Source organism: Leopardus geoffroyi, chromosome A3 (assembly GCF_018350155.1).
Source record: "Leopardus geoffroyi isolate Oge1 chromosome A3, O.geoffroyi_Oge1_pat1.0, whole genome shotgun sequence".
NCBI classification, from domain to species: domain Eukaryota; kingdom Metazoa; phylum Chordata; class Mammalia; order Carnivora; family Felidae; genus Leopardus; species Leopardus geoffroyi.
In genome coordinates, this window is record NC_059336.1 from 120,133,889 (window position 1) to 120,148,862 (window position 14,974).

The 14,974-nt window shown below is 37.4% G+C and overlaps 1 protein-coding gene across 28 annotated transcripts in view; it reads left to right on the top strand.

Moving 5' to 3' along the window:
* Positions 1 to 14,974, top strand: part of DTNB (dystrobrevin beta) — a 242,724-nt gene that overhangs the window by 69,739 nt on the left and 158,011 nt on the right. For all 28 annotated transcript variants that reach the window (XR_006703731.1, XR_006703732.1, XR_006703733.1 and 25 more), the window contains 2 exons: positions 206 to 360; positions 11,620 to 11,725. Coding sequence is in view for 21 of the 28 variants with exons in the window: in XM_045447519.1 (XP_045303475.1) it covers positions 206 to 360; positions 11,620 to 11,725 (261 nt within the window). In the remaining 7 variants the exon portion in view is untranslated. The remainder of the gene's footprint in view (positions 1 to 205; positions 361 to 11,619; positions 11,726 to 14,974) is intronic.

Consider the following 14,974-nt stretch of genomic DNA (forward strand, 5'->3'; position numbering starts at 1 on the left):
ATATTAAGTGGGTGGGAGAGAGGGCTGGGCAGTAAAGGAACTATACAATGTTAATAAGAAGGAGAACACATATTAACTAAAAATCATAATAGCTTTATGGTACTTTTTAATGGTACTTTTTGACCAGTATACAAATAACATAGAGTCATTTATAAAAAGTTTATATTTCTTTCTAGTTTGACTTTATTTGGTTTTGTTCTCATAGATGTTTTCTCCCAGATGTCAGATTCCAATGGCTTAATGATATTTAGCAAGTTTGACCAGTTTCTGAAGGAAGTTCTGAAGCTCCCAACAGCTGTCTTTGAAGGGCCATCTTTTGGTTACACAGAGCACTCAGTCCGCACCTGTTTTCCACAGCAGGTAAGGACAGTTTCGTAGAATCTAGGACTAGAAGAGCACTCATCCATCCCTCCGCCCTTTATTAGATTTCACCAGATTGCTTCTAGTCTAGGGACATAAAGCCTTGAGTAGAGGAGGGAAAAGAGCTCTAAGTGGGAGGGGTGTGAAAAAGAGGGCAGACAAAAAATTCACCTACGGATTCTGGTTTGGGGGAGAGGGGAGTCTTTTCTGGAAAATGGTAACATATGTAAAATTTTAAATTACCAACATTTTAAAGAAAAATGTTGAAGATGAAGTGTTTATATTATTGCTACTGGACATATATTACTTGCCTGAATGAGTTCTTTCAACTGTGAAATAGAAGAATTTTGGCGTAAAATTCTATACAATACTGGGCCATTGTTTTCTCAGCACCAAAGACAAGGAATGCTGCACAGCTCTCATCTGCCAGCTCAAAATCTCTCAAGGGTACACTCTCATTTTCATGTGAAGAAACGATAGACTGGGTTTCCTCTTTATTTGTGAGTGTCCTTGTGTGATCCTGCCCTAGAGATTGTATGTGTGAATTCCTGAGATCTTAACTGTGTCTCAGGGGTCTCAGAGCAGAGTGGATGCTGGCAGTAGCTCCATTTGTGCAGGTAGACATGAGATAAAAGGAGCTTCATGCTAAGCTTAGAAAGTTCTGGAAAGGGGGGAATTACTGAAAAATCTGTGTTAAAACTAATGAGTAAAAGATTAATGGAAGTAGGATATTGACATAGTCTGAAAGTATCTCCTCATAAGATGTTTATTTTTTATTTAAAAATTTTATTTATTTGAGAGAGAGAGAGAGAGAGTGTGCATGCATGTGTGCTCAAGCAGGAGAGGGGCAGAGAGAAGGATCCCAATCAGGCTCTGTGCTGTCAGTGCAGAACCCGACGTGGGGCTCAATCCCATGAACTGCAAGATCATGGCCTGAGCCGAAATTAAGGATTGGATGCTCAACTGACTGAGCCCCACCATAAGATGTTTATTAATTATGAAAGGAAATGTAGTAACATTAGAAAGTTACTATGTTACAATAGAGAAACCTGTCAGATTGACATTAACCGAGTGATCAGAGTCCCTATCACCAGCGAAGGGACAGACTGATATCCTTGCCTCCTGAGCGGATGCACCAAGATGTACCCAGTATCACTGTTGTGGTACTTGGGCCAGAAAAGCACAGCCTGAGTCTCCTCTTCCTCTTTTTTTTTTTTTTCCTCCATTTTTTTATGTTTGGTTTTATTTTTTACAGTTTTATTGAGATGTAATTCACATATAACATTGTAAAAGCTTAAGGTGTACAACATAATGATCTGAGATTTGTATATCTTGCAAAACATTTATCACAATAAGTTTATTAACATCTGGCCTGAGTCTCATCTTGAGGAACCATCTGACAAACCCAACTGAAGATAGTTCTACAAAATAACTGGCCTATACACTTTAAGAATGTCCATGTCATGAAAGACAAAAAAAAAAAAAAAAAAAACCCAAAAAAACAAAAACCTGTTCCAGGTTACAGGAATCTAAAGAGATAAGAAAAGCCCAATGCAGTTTATGATCCAGGGTTTCCTTTTTGTTATAAAGGACATTGTTGGGACAATTGAAAAAATCTGAATATGTTTTGTAGACTAGATAGTAGTATTTTGTTATTAAATGTTAATTTCCCGATTTTGATATTTGTATTAAATTATGTGAGAAAATAACCTTGTTTTTAAGAAATATAGGTATTTAATTTAAGGGTAAAGGGGCATCTCTTCTGCAGTGTTAACATTTGAGAAATCTTGGTAAATGGGGAATTTTTTTGTAATCTTATGATCTTTCTAGAAGTCTGAAATTATTTAAAAATAAAAAGTTAACACATAAAAACAACAAATCTAAAAGTTTGAGAACTGAAAGAACACCGTAAACCAGATCCTCCTGATCTGTGATACTTTGATTCACAAAAGAAGCAAAAACAAACACACACATACCTTTTTTTTTCTTTTACATTTAAAGTTAAGAATTCATATTTATTTGAACTCAGACTTTCAAACACTATTTTGTAATTTGTTTAGAGATTACTCATTAGCTTTAGCACCGAAAGCGGCACCCATAATACTGGTGAGTTATTTTTAGTAAGTTCTGAGGAGATGTTCTTCCAAATTTGTACATACTTTGGCTTATTGTTTTTGTGGAAATTTGCCTCTACGCATACTTTATCTCTTTCTCAGTATAAATGACAATGTCAGTTTTTAGCATAGTAAAGATAGCTCTGTGCTTCATTTTATTCTAGTATAGTTTGCGTTTTCCCATAAACATGCATTTCTAAATGAGATGAGGCTTTCCATACATATGCTGGTACAGGAATGTCCTTCAGGTATTAAAATGCCCTGAAGCGATGTGAGGATGAGTGTGATAAAGAAACTACAAACATTTTCCATTGATTTTAATTTATTTTTTAAGTAGGCTTCACGTCCATTGTGGAGCCCGCTGTGGGGCTTGAACTCACAGCTGTGAGAACTGAGTTGAGATCAAGAGCCAGATGTTCAACTGACTGAGCTACACAGGGGCCCCAGACAGTTTTCACTTAGAATTCCTCTCGGTGCTACTGCTTTAGTAGTACCATTACATTAAACGGTTGCCCCCACAATACTCTGGGGTAATCATATCTGATGTACATGTGGCTTTTCACACAAGATACTTCCTGGAGGTCAGGCTAAAACTTGATCAAGTCCTGGAATGCTACTGTTAAGTGTGTCAGAATGAATGGGGAAGGGAATTTATACAAAGAAGTGTCTGTGAAGAGTAACATCTGACCAGTGGATGGCAGTTATGTGGGGTTTTAAACCTAAAGTAACCTTTGATCTGATTGTAACGTGAGTACTATAATGAGAATCTGGTACCGGAACAACAGGTTAAAATGTTGAAGAATATACAGGAATTTCCAGCTGTTAATCCTAGGAGTGCTATCTAGGATTCTCCAGATCACCTTATGCCTTTATTGTGAGGCTTTTGAACTTACAGCTTGGCTGTTGCTTCTTATCTGCCTCTGATTCCTATAAAAAAACTCAGTCTGTGCTTTGGTACGTGCCAAATTTGAAAAAGTCAGAGCAGCATCTCAGGCTAGAGGAAACTTGAGCTTTCCATGGTCTGTAAAGATGGCCCAAAAAAGGACCCTCAAAAGAAAAGCTACTGATAGAATGACCAAAAATATGAGACTTTGGACAGAGGTTCATGCAGCAAGAGTTAAATCCAATGAGTTTTGGGTTTCTTTTTGAAAATGGGCTTTTCCCGTATGGTTTATTTTCCTACCTATGTGTTTTTTTTTTTTTTTTTTTTTTTCAACGTTTATTTATTTTTGGGACAGAGAGAGACAAAGCACGAATGGGGGAGGGGCAGAGAGAGAGGGAGACACAGAATCGGAAACAGGCTCCAGGCTCTGAGCCATCAGCCCAGAGCCTGACGCGGGGCTCGAACTCACGGACCGCGAGATCGTGACCTGGCTGAAGTCGGACGCTTAACCGACTGCGCCACCCAGGCGCCCCCTACCTATGTGTTTTTTAACACAAGTTAACTTACCCACCATCAGATAGCGAGAGAACAGGGTCAGAGTAAAGTGGAAATTGCTCTGTTGACTCACATGCAGTTTTCCCAGCATATTAATGTTCTGGGCTGAGCAAACAAGTGATCACAATGAAAGAGAATGTAGGACTATTTTAAGAAAGAAGTGGAAAACCTGCAGAAGTACCTTTCTCTGGTGAAAGAAGCGGCTGGTTTGCAGGATTCATGAACTGCTTCACTTTCTGTAGTATTATGGGGTGAAACTGTGGATGCACAAGAAAGACGTGTGAAGACATTGTTTTTAGGACCCCTCACACCTGTGCTACAAAAATTGATTGATGGAGTTAGCTATTCCCTGGAGCCCGTATTTAGTTTTGATAAAATTGATCTGTGTTACAAGTTGTATGCCCTTATTATAAAGAAGGGAAACAATGACTCAGGACTTAGGACTGAAAGGTATCATCTGATAGTGACCTTGTTGGCAGTGCCTGTGAGAGATTTAATTGTGCTATTAGTGTTGCTATTGTTTTGTTAGTCCTCTGTTTACAAGGTGGCATCTGTTTTTAGGTTTGTGCCAACCCTGTTTTTTCTCACATACCTTATTTTTAAATCCACGGCTTTGCAGTATGTGCAGCTTTTCAGTGATGTCTGTGTTGCATTACAGGAGAAATTCTTGAATTTTTCAAATGATGTGAAGAGAATTACATGTTTCTTTATTTTAATATAGCTTGAATTCTTTTTTAAAAAACAATTTTGCCTGCTTTTCACAAACAGACCCCAAAAAAGATGTTGGACTTAACATAGTTTTAAAAACACAACAGATATTAAAGGCATTTATAAGCTAATTCAGCAGAACACATCCACTGGAATAGCTAAAATTCAGACTGACAACTAATGTTGGTGAAGATTTGGAGCGACTAGAACTCTCATACGAGCCACTTTGGAAGATGCTCTGGTGGTTTCCTATAAACCTCAATATCAAAGATTCTTTTATCAGTTTCATAAGCATCTGAGGTGTCTGTAATAAACCACTGGAGTGAAGTTAATTCAAGAAATAGGATGCCTGGAATTTGCTTCAAAATAATCCAGACTGAAAGAAGTGTGAAGGCATAAATTAAAATTAGTCATTATTGAGAATTGTTGAAGCTGGGAAACAAGCATATTATACTATTCTCTCTACTTTGGTATATTTTAAAATTTTTAGAAAAAATCTAGCTGTTTATTTGTGCTAATGATTATTGTCTGTATAAAGCACAGTGTTAACATAGCACCTCAAGGCTAATATTTTGGTGGGTAGACCAGGTGTATTGATTTTTCAGTGTTTGTAAACTAACAAACTGACTTTAGAGACTTAAAAGTTATTAAAAAAACAAGCCGTGAATATGTTCAATCTCTCCCCAATTTTTCTAAACTTCAGAGTTTAAGGATGAGTTCTGTTTCTCCTTAAAAAGATGATTGCTATTTGTTGTGCTATTTATTTTTTAGGTTCCTATTGACTTTAGTTTGAAGTGTTCAGTCCACCCTGCAGAGGATCTTAAACTTGATGTCCGTCTTTATGGAAGACTGAATGAGTAGGGGAGAGAGGGAGATGGGAAGGGAGCGGTGCTCTTTCACTGGGTGTTGCGGGACTCTCCGTGATTCACGGGGAGGTGGGCAGTGGGTAGAGCTGGGATTACATTATCACCAGTGGATTTTTCAGAACAGCAACAGTATTTCTTGTGCCTGGAGATGTCCTCTGGCTATACTTTGACCCACATATCCTCTTCTGCTACATGCCAAAATGACTTTTCTCCCCACTCCATCTTTGAAGTGAGACATTTTCTGGATGTTCCGACTTTGTTTTCCTGGACGTTGTATAAAGTTTGGCAAGAATTACTTGGTGTGTGTATATGTGTATTTCATAGGAATTCCAATTAAGCAGATTTTACAATCTCCATCAGCAGTCCCTCATTACCAAGATAATCTAGTTGGGTAATTACCATGTTTCATTGATTTGAAGACACTCTTTCACACCTTACCGTCTCTGATATCCAGGTACCTCATACAGACAATAATATCTTACAATTGCACTTGGCCAGTAGTTGTGATGGGTTGTCTTTTCTTGCACATGTGTGAACTTGGTCAGAGCTGTTCCTGTTGTCACTTCAGCTGAATTATGTCCACATTTGGTCCTGCGTGTGCTGTCATTTCAAATGATATTAGCTCTCACCGAAATGCCAATAACCCCTGACCTTCTTTCTCTCCAACAGAAGCCCTCATATTTCATATCCCAGATAAAATAGCCCTTCTTCTTTGATGCTCTGAATCTTTCACTGTAGGATTAATTGTTCCTCTTCTGCATTCCCATGGCGTGTTATATCTAGTTCACTTATGCCCTGAAGGGATACACCTTGATCTCCTTCAACTTTATATCCCCGTGACTAACAGTGTCTGGAAAATGATTGATGCTTACTAGAGATTTGTTGGATTAAATGATTTAAATCAAATATGGCATGAGAAAGTGTCTTGGTTTGAATTCTAACTGAAAGCTTAAATCTCATGGATGTATCTGAAACCTTGTTGTTGTTTTCATTGATATTTTTATTCTGTGATTTTCTCAAATGAAACAGTCTTTGCAGTGAGGAAAATACAGTATGTCAGAAGTACTGAAGTTTTCCCCATTTTTTAACCATAATAAATAAAATCATCTCTAACAAAGAGCACAGCAGGGGTGCCTGGGTAGCTCAGTCCATTGAGCATCCAACTTTGGCTGAGGTCGTGATCTCACAGTTTGTGAGTTCAAGCCCCACATTGGGCTAGCTGCTTGTCAGCACAGAGCCTGCTTCAGATCCTCTGTCCACCCCCCCCCCCCGCCCTTCTCTGTCCCTCCCCTGCTTGTGCTCTTTCTTTGTCTCCCAAAAATAAACATTAAAAAAAGAGCACAGCAGCATGATATTGTTATGTCATTACAAAGTACTTTAATTTTTCAAGTTCAAAATAAATTTGTGATATGGTCAAATTCAGTGTCTAATAATAATCAAAAGGCTGACCCATAGCACTGGTCCTGTAACCAGTTAATTTATGTTTGTCCTGGTCAGACAAAATATTTTTAACTCTACACAAAAGTTTGTATAAAAATATTTTAATCTAGAAGACTTTAAAAACATTTTAAAAAATGTTTCAGTTTTGTTAACTGTATGTCATTCATGGTTTTACTGATTACCAAGTCAGAGCAATGAATAAGAAATACTTACCTGTTGGGGAACCTAGATGGCTCAGTTGGTAGAGCATGTGACTCCTGATCTCGGGGTTGTAAGTTCAAGCCCCACATTGGGTATAGAGATTAAAAATAAAAGTCCTTAAAAACAAACAAACAAACAAAAAAAACCTTACCTGTTGCCCATAAGGAAATAGGAGGTTTTAATGGAAATGATGAGGCTGGAAATTGTACCTGTGATGACCCAATGCTAAACTAATTTACTTGTTTTCTCATGTTGTTTTAGTGATACTGGATTTCTTATTTTTAAGGGGTGGTCTCTACCCCCTTTTAAAACAGGGAAAATGTAGTCATGGGTAGAGGGAAGGAGGTGAGAATGGCTCTAGGGTAATAATTGTCAGTATTGAGGATTAGAATAACAAAGGGCAGGAAGGTAGGTGACAAAAAGAAATGCTTACTTCCAGGGAAAAATATATATGAATACACACAAGGATAGAAACAGCCTCAGTGTTTTATAGAGGAAGGCAGAGATAAATCATGGCATCTCAGCTCAGTGGATCAGGCAGCTGTTAAAATGATTAGAAATGAAGACCTTGTAGCAAAACAATTAGTATTTTAAAAAAGTTAAGTGAAAAAACATTATATATTTTTATCTACCCTATGTACATAATTACATAGAATCATATGTACATTTACAGGGAAATATAGGAAAATGAGAATTGTGGGAAGCAGTTTTTGTAATTTTGTTGTAGTTTTTGTTATAAATACTGTGCTATAAAAATAGAGAAAAATCGGGGCACCTGGGTGCCTCAGTCGGTTGAGCGTCCGACTTCGGCTCTCACAGCTCGTGAGTTCGAGCCCCACGTCGGGCTCTGTGCTGACAGCTGAGAGCCTGGAGCCTGCTTTGGATTCTGTGTCTCCCTCTCTCTCTGCCCCTAACCCACTCGCATTCTGTCTCTGTCTCTCTCAAAAATAAACATTTAAAAAAAAAAAAAGGTTTTTTTTTTTAAATAGGGAAAAATGCAAAGAATGTGTTCAACTCAAGGATGAAAAACAAAACAAAAAAGGAGAAAAAAGTGCTAACTGGTCATTTACACAGTTATTTACTAAGTCACGGAATTTTTGAGCTGCGAAGTCTAGCTCAGCAGTTCTCAAACTTTTTGGTCTCAGGACCTCTTTACAATAAAAATTATTGAGGACCCCAAAGAGCTTTTGTTCATGTGAGTTATTTCTATTAATAGTTCTATACTAGAAATTAAAATTGAGAAATTAAAGATATTGTCGTGTAAAAATAACAATGAGAAGTCTGTTAAATCTTAAATGTTTTTATGAAAAAAAGCTATATATTTGAAAACATTTTTATGAAAAAAAGCTATATATTCGAAAACATATTTTTATGAAAAAAAGCTATATATCCCAAAACAAAAAAATTTAACAAGAATGCCATGGTTCTACATTTTTGCAAATCATTTTAATATTTGGCTCAGTTGAAGATAGCTGGATTGTCCGATCTGCTTATCCTTTCAATCTGTTATGATACGTTGTTTTAGTTGAAGTGTAGAAAGAAATCTGGCCTCGCGTGGCGAGGAGTTGGGAAAGGGAGGAGTGCTTTCATAGCTTTTTCAGATGGTTGTGAATCAACCTTGCCTCTGGAATGCCCACTGTTTGCCTATAAGAGAATGAGATTGAAAAGGGCAAATAATGTCTGAGAATTCTATGAAAATAGCCCCAGCCTCAGGGACTCATTGAAAATGTTTTAGGAACCAACAGAGCAGCTTCTGAACACACTTGAGAACTACTGCTCTACCCTTTGATAGGTGAGAAAACTGAAACCAGAAGGGTAAGCGATTTTCCCCAAATCACATGCTTTATTGAAGACAGTACTGGGACACAGTTCTGGTTTCATTCCTCATGATTTTGGAGGACTTCACATTACAGTATGACCTTAGAACAACTTTTGTAAGCTGACCCTGAGCATTTTTATCAGGGTCTAATGAGATGTCCTATATAATTGTTCCTTTTCATCTCGAAGATTAAAAAAGAAGCCTCCATGATAGGTGAGTCAAAACTTTTTAGAGAAAGTAGCATTAGAATTACAGGTAGACTTGTAAAAATTAATTTTAATATTAGATATAAAATAACAAATTAGATATAAAATATATAGAAATATTAAAACATACATTTAAGTTTTGGTTGCTACCTCTTGCTAGCTAAAAAACACTTAGTATCTTCTTTCTCAGTAATGTTACGGGGACACTTTTCATTTTTTTGTTGCTTTGTTACAGTTATGTGCATATCCATAGGAAGAGGCATTTTCTATATCTGGACCTCCATTCAAATGTTTGGTGACTTTCTGGTTTTGTTTTTAATGTTGTTCACTCATTCCTCCAAGATTCCACTGAGGTGTCAGAAACGTTAGGGACTTGGATGCCTGAGATGGAAAACACTTTATTTAGCCTAATTGAGTAGATATTTTTCAAATTTCACCCACGCACGGGTATCTATAAAGGGCCTTTGTATGGTAGGTTCTTACTATTATCACCCTCATTCAGCCCTCTTGCTCGCCCCTTCCCTCCCTCAATTCAGCGTTGGCCTCCAGCCTCTGTCCTGAATCTGAGGCTTTCCTTCCTATTTCTTTATCTTTTTTTTACTTTTATTGCAAAAGCCTTTCTTGTTCTACATCTGCTTTATCCTCCCTTTTCTGTTCCCTACTTACCAGTTTCTTTTTTTTTTAAGATTATTCTTAATAAGAATTATCTCCAATTTACATACAATGAAATCAAGATTCTCATAGTTGCCAAAAAGATACACAGAAGTGAGTCTGTAGTCTCCTGTTTGCATGATGGAACCATCACTGCAAAGGTGTCACGGTGGAGCAGATACAAATGCTGGAGGCCGCCATCCTCCTGACGAGCCACCCCGGTGCCTTCACTTGTTGCTCCCAATTTGAGGTGAACGGATTAGTGGTAAAAATCACTTGTTTCATAATATACTGGCAAAATCTTTGAGTCGGCTCTAACCAATTTTGTCCTTTTTTTTTTCCTTCCTGAAATGAAGTATTTTAAAGTTTTATGGGGAAACACTCCATTTCATATACCCTGTTTTTCACCTCAAGAAAAGGTGGTGGGACTGAGAACGTAGTTACTTGGGAGAGTGAGATGAGATTCTGGGTGCCTTTTGGTGTCCACATGCTCCAGTCCTCATTCCCTCCCCCTGCCTTTGAATGGTGGGACCAGGGCTTGTTAGAAAAGCACTACTTACTGGGCCTGTATCTCCTGCTCTCCTGTGTTCACCCTTTTGTCTCTGCCCTTCTTTAGGAATAAAGTTGGAAGTGGGGGCCTCCGTGTCCAGGTTATAATCATAGAGCTCTCCCATCTAGTTGTAAGACATTCCTCTTTCCTCCTTTTTTCTTTCCTTTTTTGGAGCAGGAAAAGTGCTTTGTGGGTTAGAGGAAATAAGGAAAATTCATTAATTTGAAAAATTTCGATAATCTGTTCTATCTATATCTCATGGCTCTATTTTTTCTAAACTGTTTTCTCATTGTTTTGTATCCAGTGGAGTGTAATTATACCGGTGTTTCACATACAGTGGAAGCTTCGTATGTATTTGTTTAAAAGAGAGAAATAAAGATGAAACAGAAAAATGCAGTCTAGCTGGGGAGATGATGTAATGGGGGGGTGATGGACATTGGATGTTTAGGCTCTAATTTCGTCCAATTCTTCCCTTTAGTTTTCTTTCTTTCTTTCTGTACAAGAAAGTTGTTAAATGATGTTTAAGAGTGTTTGCCCCTCACTGCAGTATTTATTTAGTGATAACACACCAATGTTATGAAATGCTGGAGATACGGTAAACAATAAATGGAGTAGTTCTGCTTTCACTGATTTTTTTAATGTTTATTTATTGTTTTATTTTGAGAGAGAGCGCGAGCGAGAGCAAGCATGGGAGAGGAGCAGAAAGAGAGGTAGAGAGAATCCCGAGCAGGCTCCACACTGTCAGTGGGGAGCCTGACTTGGGGCTTGATTCCATGAACGGTGAGATTATGACCTGAGCCAAAATCAAGAGTCGGGCACTTAACCACCTGAGCCACCCAGGCGTCCCTCACTGATGTTGTTTTATAATAAGATGTGGGATGTCTGTCTCCCCCACTGGTTAACATAAATAGTAGTTTGAAGGACAGCTGAGTTCCTGTGCTGGCTTTGTGTCCTATTTGAGTAGGACCTTCACAAGTCATATAAACGCTTCTTTATTTTCTCATCTGTAATATGAAGTCAGTCATAATACCTAACCTATTTACCTGGTACAGTTGTTTTGAGACTCAAAATAATGTGTGTGGAAATGCATGTGACTACTGTAGTGACATACAGTATGTTGCATCGTCTCTAGTAATGTAAAATATTGTATTTTGCTATGGACTTTCACAAGGAATTCATTACAACTTGGTTGGGAGGATTCTAGATCAACGTAATTTTGGAATTCATTAATAATATAAAGTATGTTTGCTCTTCTTCTCTTTACAGAAAAAGATCATGCTAAATATGTTTTTAGACACAATGATGGCCGATCCTCCCCCCCAGTGCCTTGTCTGGCTACCTCTCATGCATAGGCTTGCCCATGTTGAGAATGGTAAGCAGAACTTTTATCATTCAGTTTCTTGTGCTATAGGAAATACACGAGCTGATAGTATTTTGTAATGTCCTTAGCTATTGCCATTGAAAATTATAATTGACACTTGTTGTCACTCTGTCATTTGGATTTGTGATTTTAGCTTTCAAAAGAGGGATATTTCTTTCTTTTTTTAAATTACAAGTTCATTTATTTTTTTAATGCTTATTTTACTTTTGAGAGAGAAAGAGAGAGAGACAGACAGAGCATGAATGGGGAGGGGCAGAGCAAGAGGGAGACACAGAATCTGAAGCAGGCTCCAGGCTCTGAGCTGTCAGCACAGAGTCCGATGCGGGGCTCGAACCCACGAACTGTGAGGTCAGACACAGGTGAAGTCAGACACTTACCCTACTGCACAACCCAGGCGCCTCGATGGATATTTATTTCTTAAAGAAAAGTAAGGGAAGGGGACTTATTACTTAGGGTACCAAGAAATAGTAATATCAAACTTTGTGGTTCACACTCTTGGTTTTTCCCCCTGAGATTTCAGGTGATTGTTTTCTACTTGAACCGACCTGATTTACCTATGCCTTCCTTTTTTCCTTTAATTTATAAAATTCATAGTTCTAAAAAAATTGCATATATGCAGTATCACCCACTAAAATTATAATGCTTTTAGAGTAGTTTCAAGGAGAATAGCTAAGGTAGGATTTGGTACTTCATACATCTTTACTTCTTCCTTTACTATTTTACCTTGAATTACTCTTGGTATCTTTTCCAGGAATTTGACTAAATCTGTTTTGCTTAAAATGATAGTTATCTCTTAGTAACTTCTTAATTTTTTCTTCTGCTGTTATCCATTTATCTCATTGTTTAGGTTGTCTGAGTTTGTTAAAGGAAAGGCTGAAGTTTTTTATGTAACCTCCCTCCTTCCTCTCCGGGCCTTTGCCTGTATCTTATTCCGCCAAAGAGAACCAGTAAGAAGTGAAAAGAGCTAAAAAGCAGAGCCCTTTTTCCCTTTGTAAGAATGAAATACACTTCCATACTCGTTTTATCTTCTCTCTGTCCCATCCATATCTTCTGTTTTTAAACCTCTCAGCCTTTTGCCCCACTGTGGCTTTAGTTCACAGGTACCTTAGATTCAGGATTATTTTCTTAAAGGTCTAGAATCTCTTGACTAAACTAAAACAGTTAAATAATTTTTTAACAAGATTTTTGGATAGAGATTTATACTGTTAAATTATTACAGTATTATTAGTTCTTTTGGAGGCAATACTTTTAACCTGAAGTGTTTTAGTACTTTTATATTCAATTTGTTTTCATGAAATCATTTTGTATCTGCTATGCCAATTAGAAAGAATCTCTTTTGTTCTGATTTTTTTTGTTATCATTGTGAACATTTTACTGTTACTTTGTATAGAGTGTATTACTTGTTGATTACATTCTTATGAGGTTAGTGATATTTTCCTCAGCGACAGAGAAATAGTATGAACTCATTGCAATGTCTTAAAAATAAAACATGTTATCTATCACGGTAACATTTATCTACATATCTTAATTTTTATGGCCAGAAGTAAATTCTAAAATTATGGTATTTCTATATATTTCTATATGGTATTTTTGTTGTTGTTTGGGCTTTTTCTATGGAATTCATGGCTGGAATCATATTGAAGTTACTATTAATAAGGACAGATATCTATTTGCTTAAGCAGAAGTTGCACTTTTTTTATTGAAAAATCCAAGCATATAATATATAAGAAGATACAACATGATATATTCTTCCAAAAAGAATACTTTTACCAAAAACTTGATCTTATTTATAATTGACCCAGTACATAGGTGATCCTTTCCTTATTCTGGCTCTCCTTTCCATCTGGTCAGCCCCTTATACTATCTAATGTAAGTGTTGGCTCTTGACTGGTGTAGAAGAAAAGAAAAATCACATAGACATGCATATTCATCCAAGATTATCAGAATATACTTGATAATTTAATATTAATATACATATATTTAATATGTATATATTTTTAATTTTTTTGAATGTTTATTTTTGAGAGAGAGAGAGAGACAGAGCATGAGTGGGGGAGGGTCAGAGAGAGGGTGACACAGAATCTGAAGCAGGTTCCAGGCTCTGAGCTGTCAGCACAGAGCCTGATGTAGGGCTCAAACTCATGAGCCGTGAGATCATGACCTGAGCTGAAGTCGAACGCTCAACCGACTGAGCCACCCAGGTGCCCCTATATATTATTTAATATTAACTGAAAGTTATATAGAATTATAAATTCTGATATGCTGATGTTGACTGTGTTTATATTAGCTCCAGATTGATTTGAGAGTAGTGTTCTCTGGTGGAACTTTACTAGATTGTATAGTTTTAATTTGGAGCACAGAGTCTTATCAGCACTTTCATTATTCCTTAGAAATATCTTGATGACAAAATGCTTGAATTTCTTAGAGGAGTTATGTCCTTTGGCGTTCTTATTCCTGATTTTACTTTTTATAGTCTTTAATGATCTTTTTACATTGTTTTCTTCACCAAGTGCTCCTTTTTTTTTCCCCCTGAGTCTTGATGTACATTTTTGGAAACAGAACCCAATATCCTTATTTTATTTTTTGAGAGAGAGAGAGAGGGTGCAAGTGAGCGAGGGGCAGAGAGAGAGGGAGAGAGATGTGGGGCTCACTCGAAGTGGGGCTCTAGCTCACCTGATGTGGGGTTCAAGCTTACCTGAAGTAGGGCTTGAACTCACGAACTGTGAGATCGTGACCTGAGCCAAAGTCAGATGCATAACCGACTGAGCCACCCAGGCGCCCCCCAAAACCCTTATTATTGAAATAAGATTGGATTTGTATACATATTGCTAGAAAGAGTTATTCAAATGAAGATTTGAATACTATATGCCCTTTTCCTATCGACTTCCATTTCTTGTGTTCAGAATTGAATTGCCAGAGGGAACAATTATGTTACCAACACTTAAAAGAATAAACAACTGTCTTTAATATACAGTTATGCATTGCCCACTTCCCACTCAGTGAACTGGATGTTCAGGCTGTAAGAGAATCCCAGCAATCTCTATGAATCCTGACTGCTACCTGGCAGGTTTGCATAAGGTGACATGCTGTATGAACGGAGAAAAGGGTGACAGGTCCCTAAGATTCCCTTCCTCCAAATCCCTGCTGCTTTGTTGGTCTAGAGTACTTTATTTTACTGTTTTGCTACTTAGAACTCTTACCTAAAACTAACATGGTAATATGTCTAGCCTTACTTTTTTT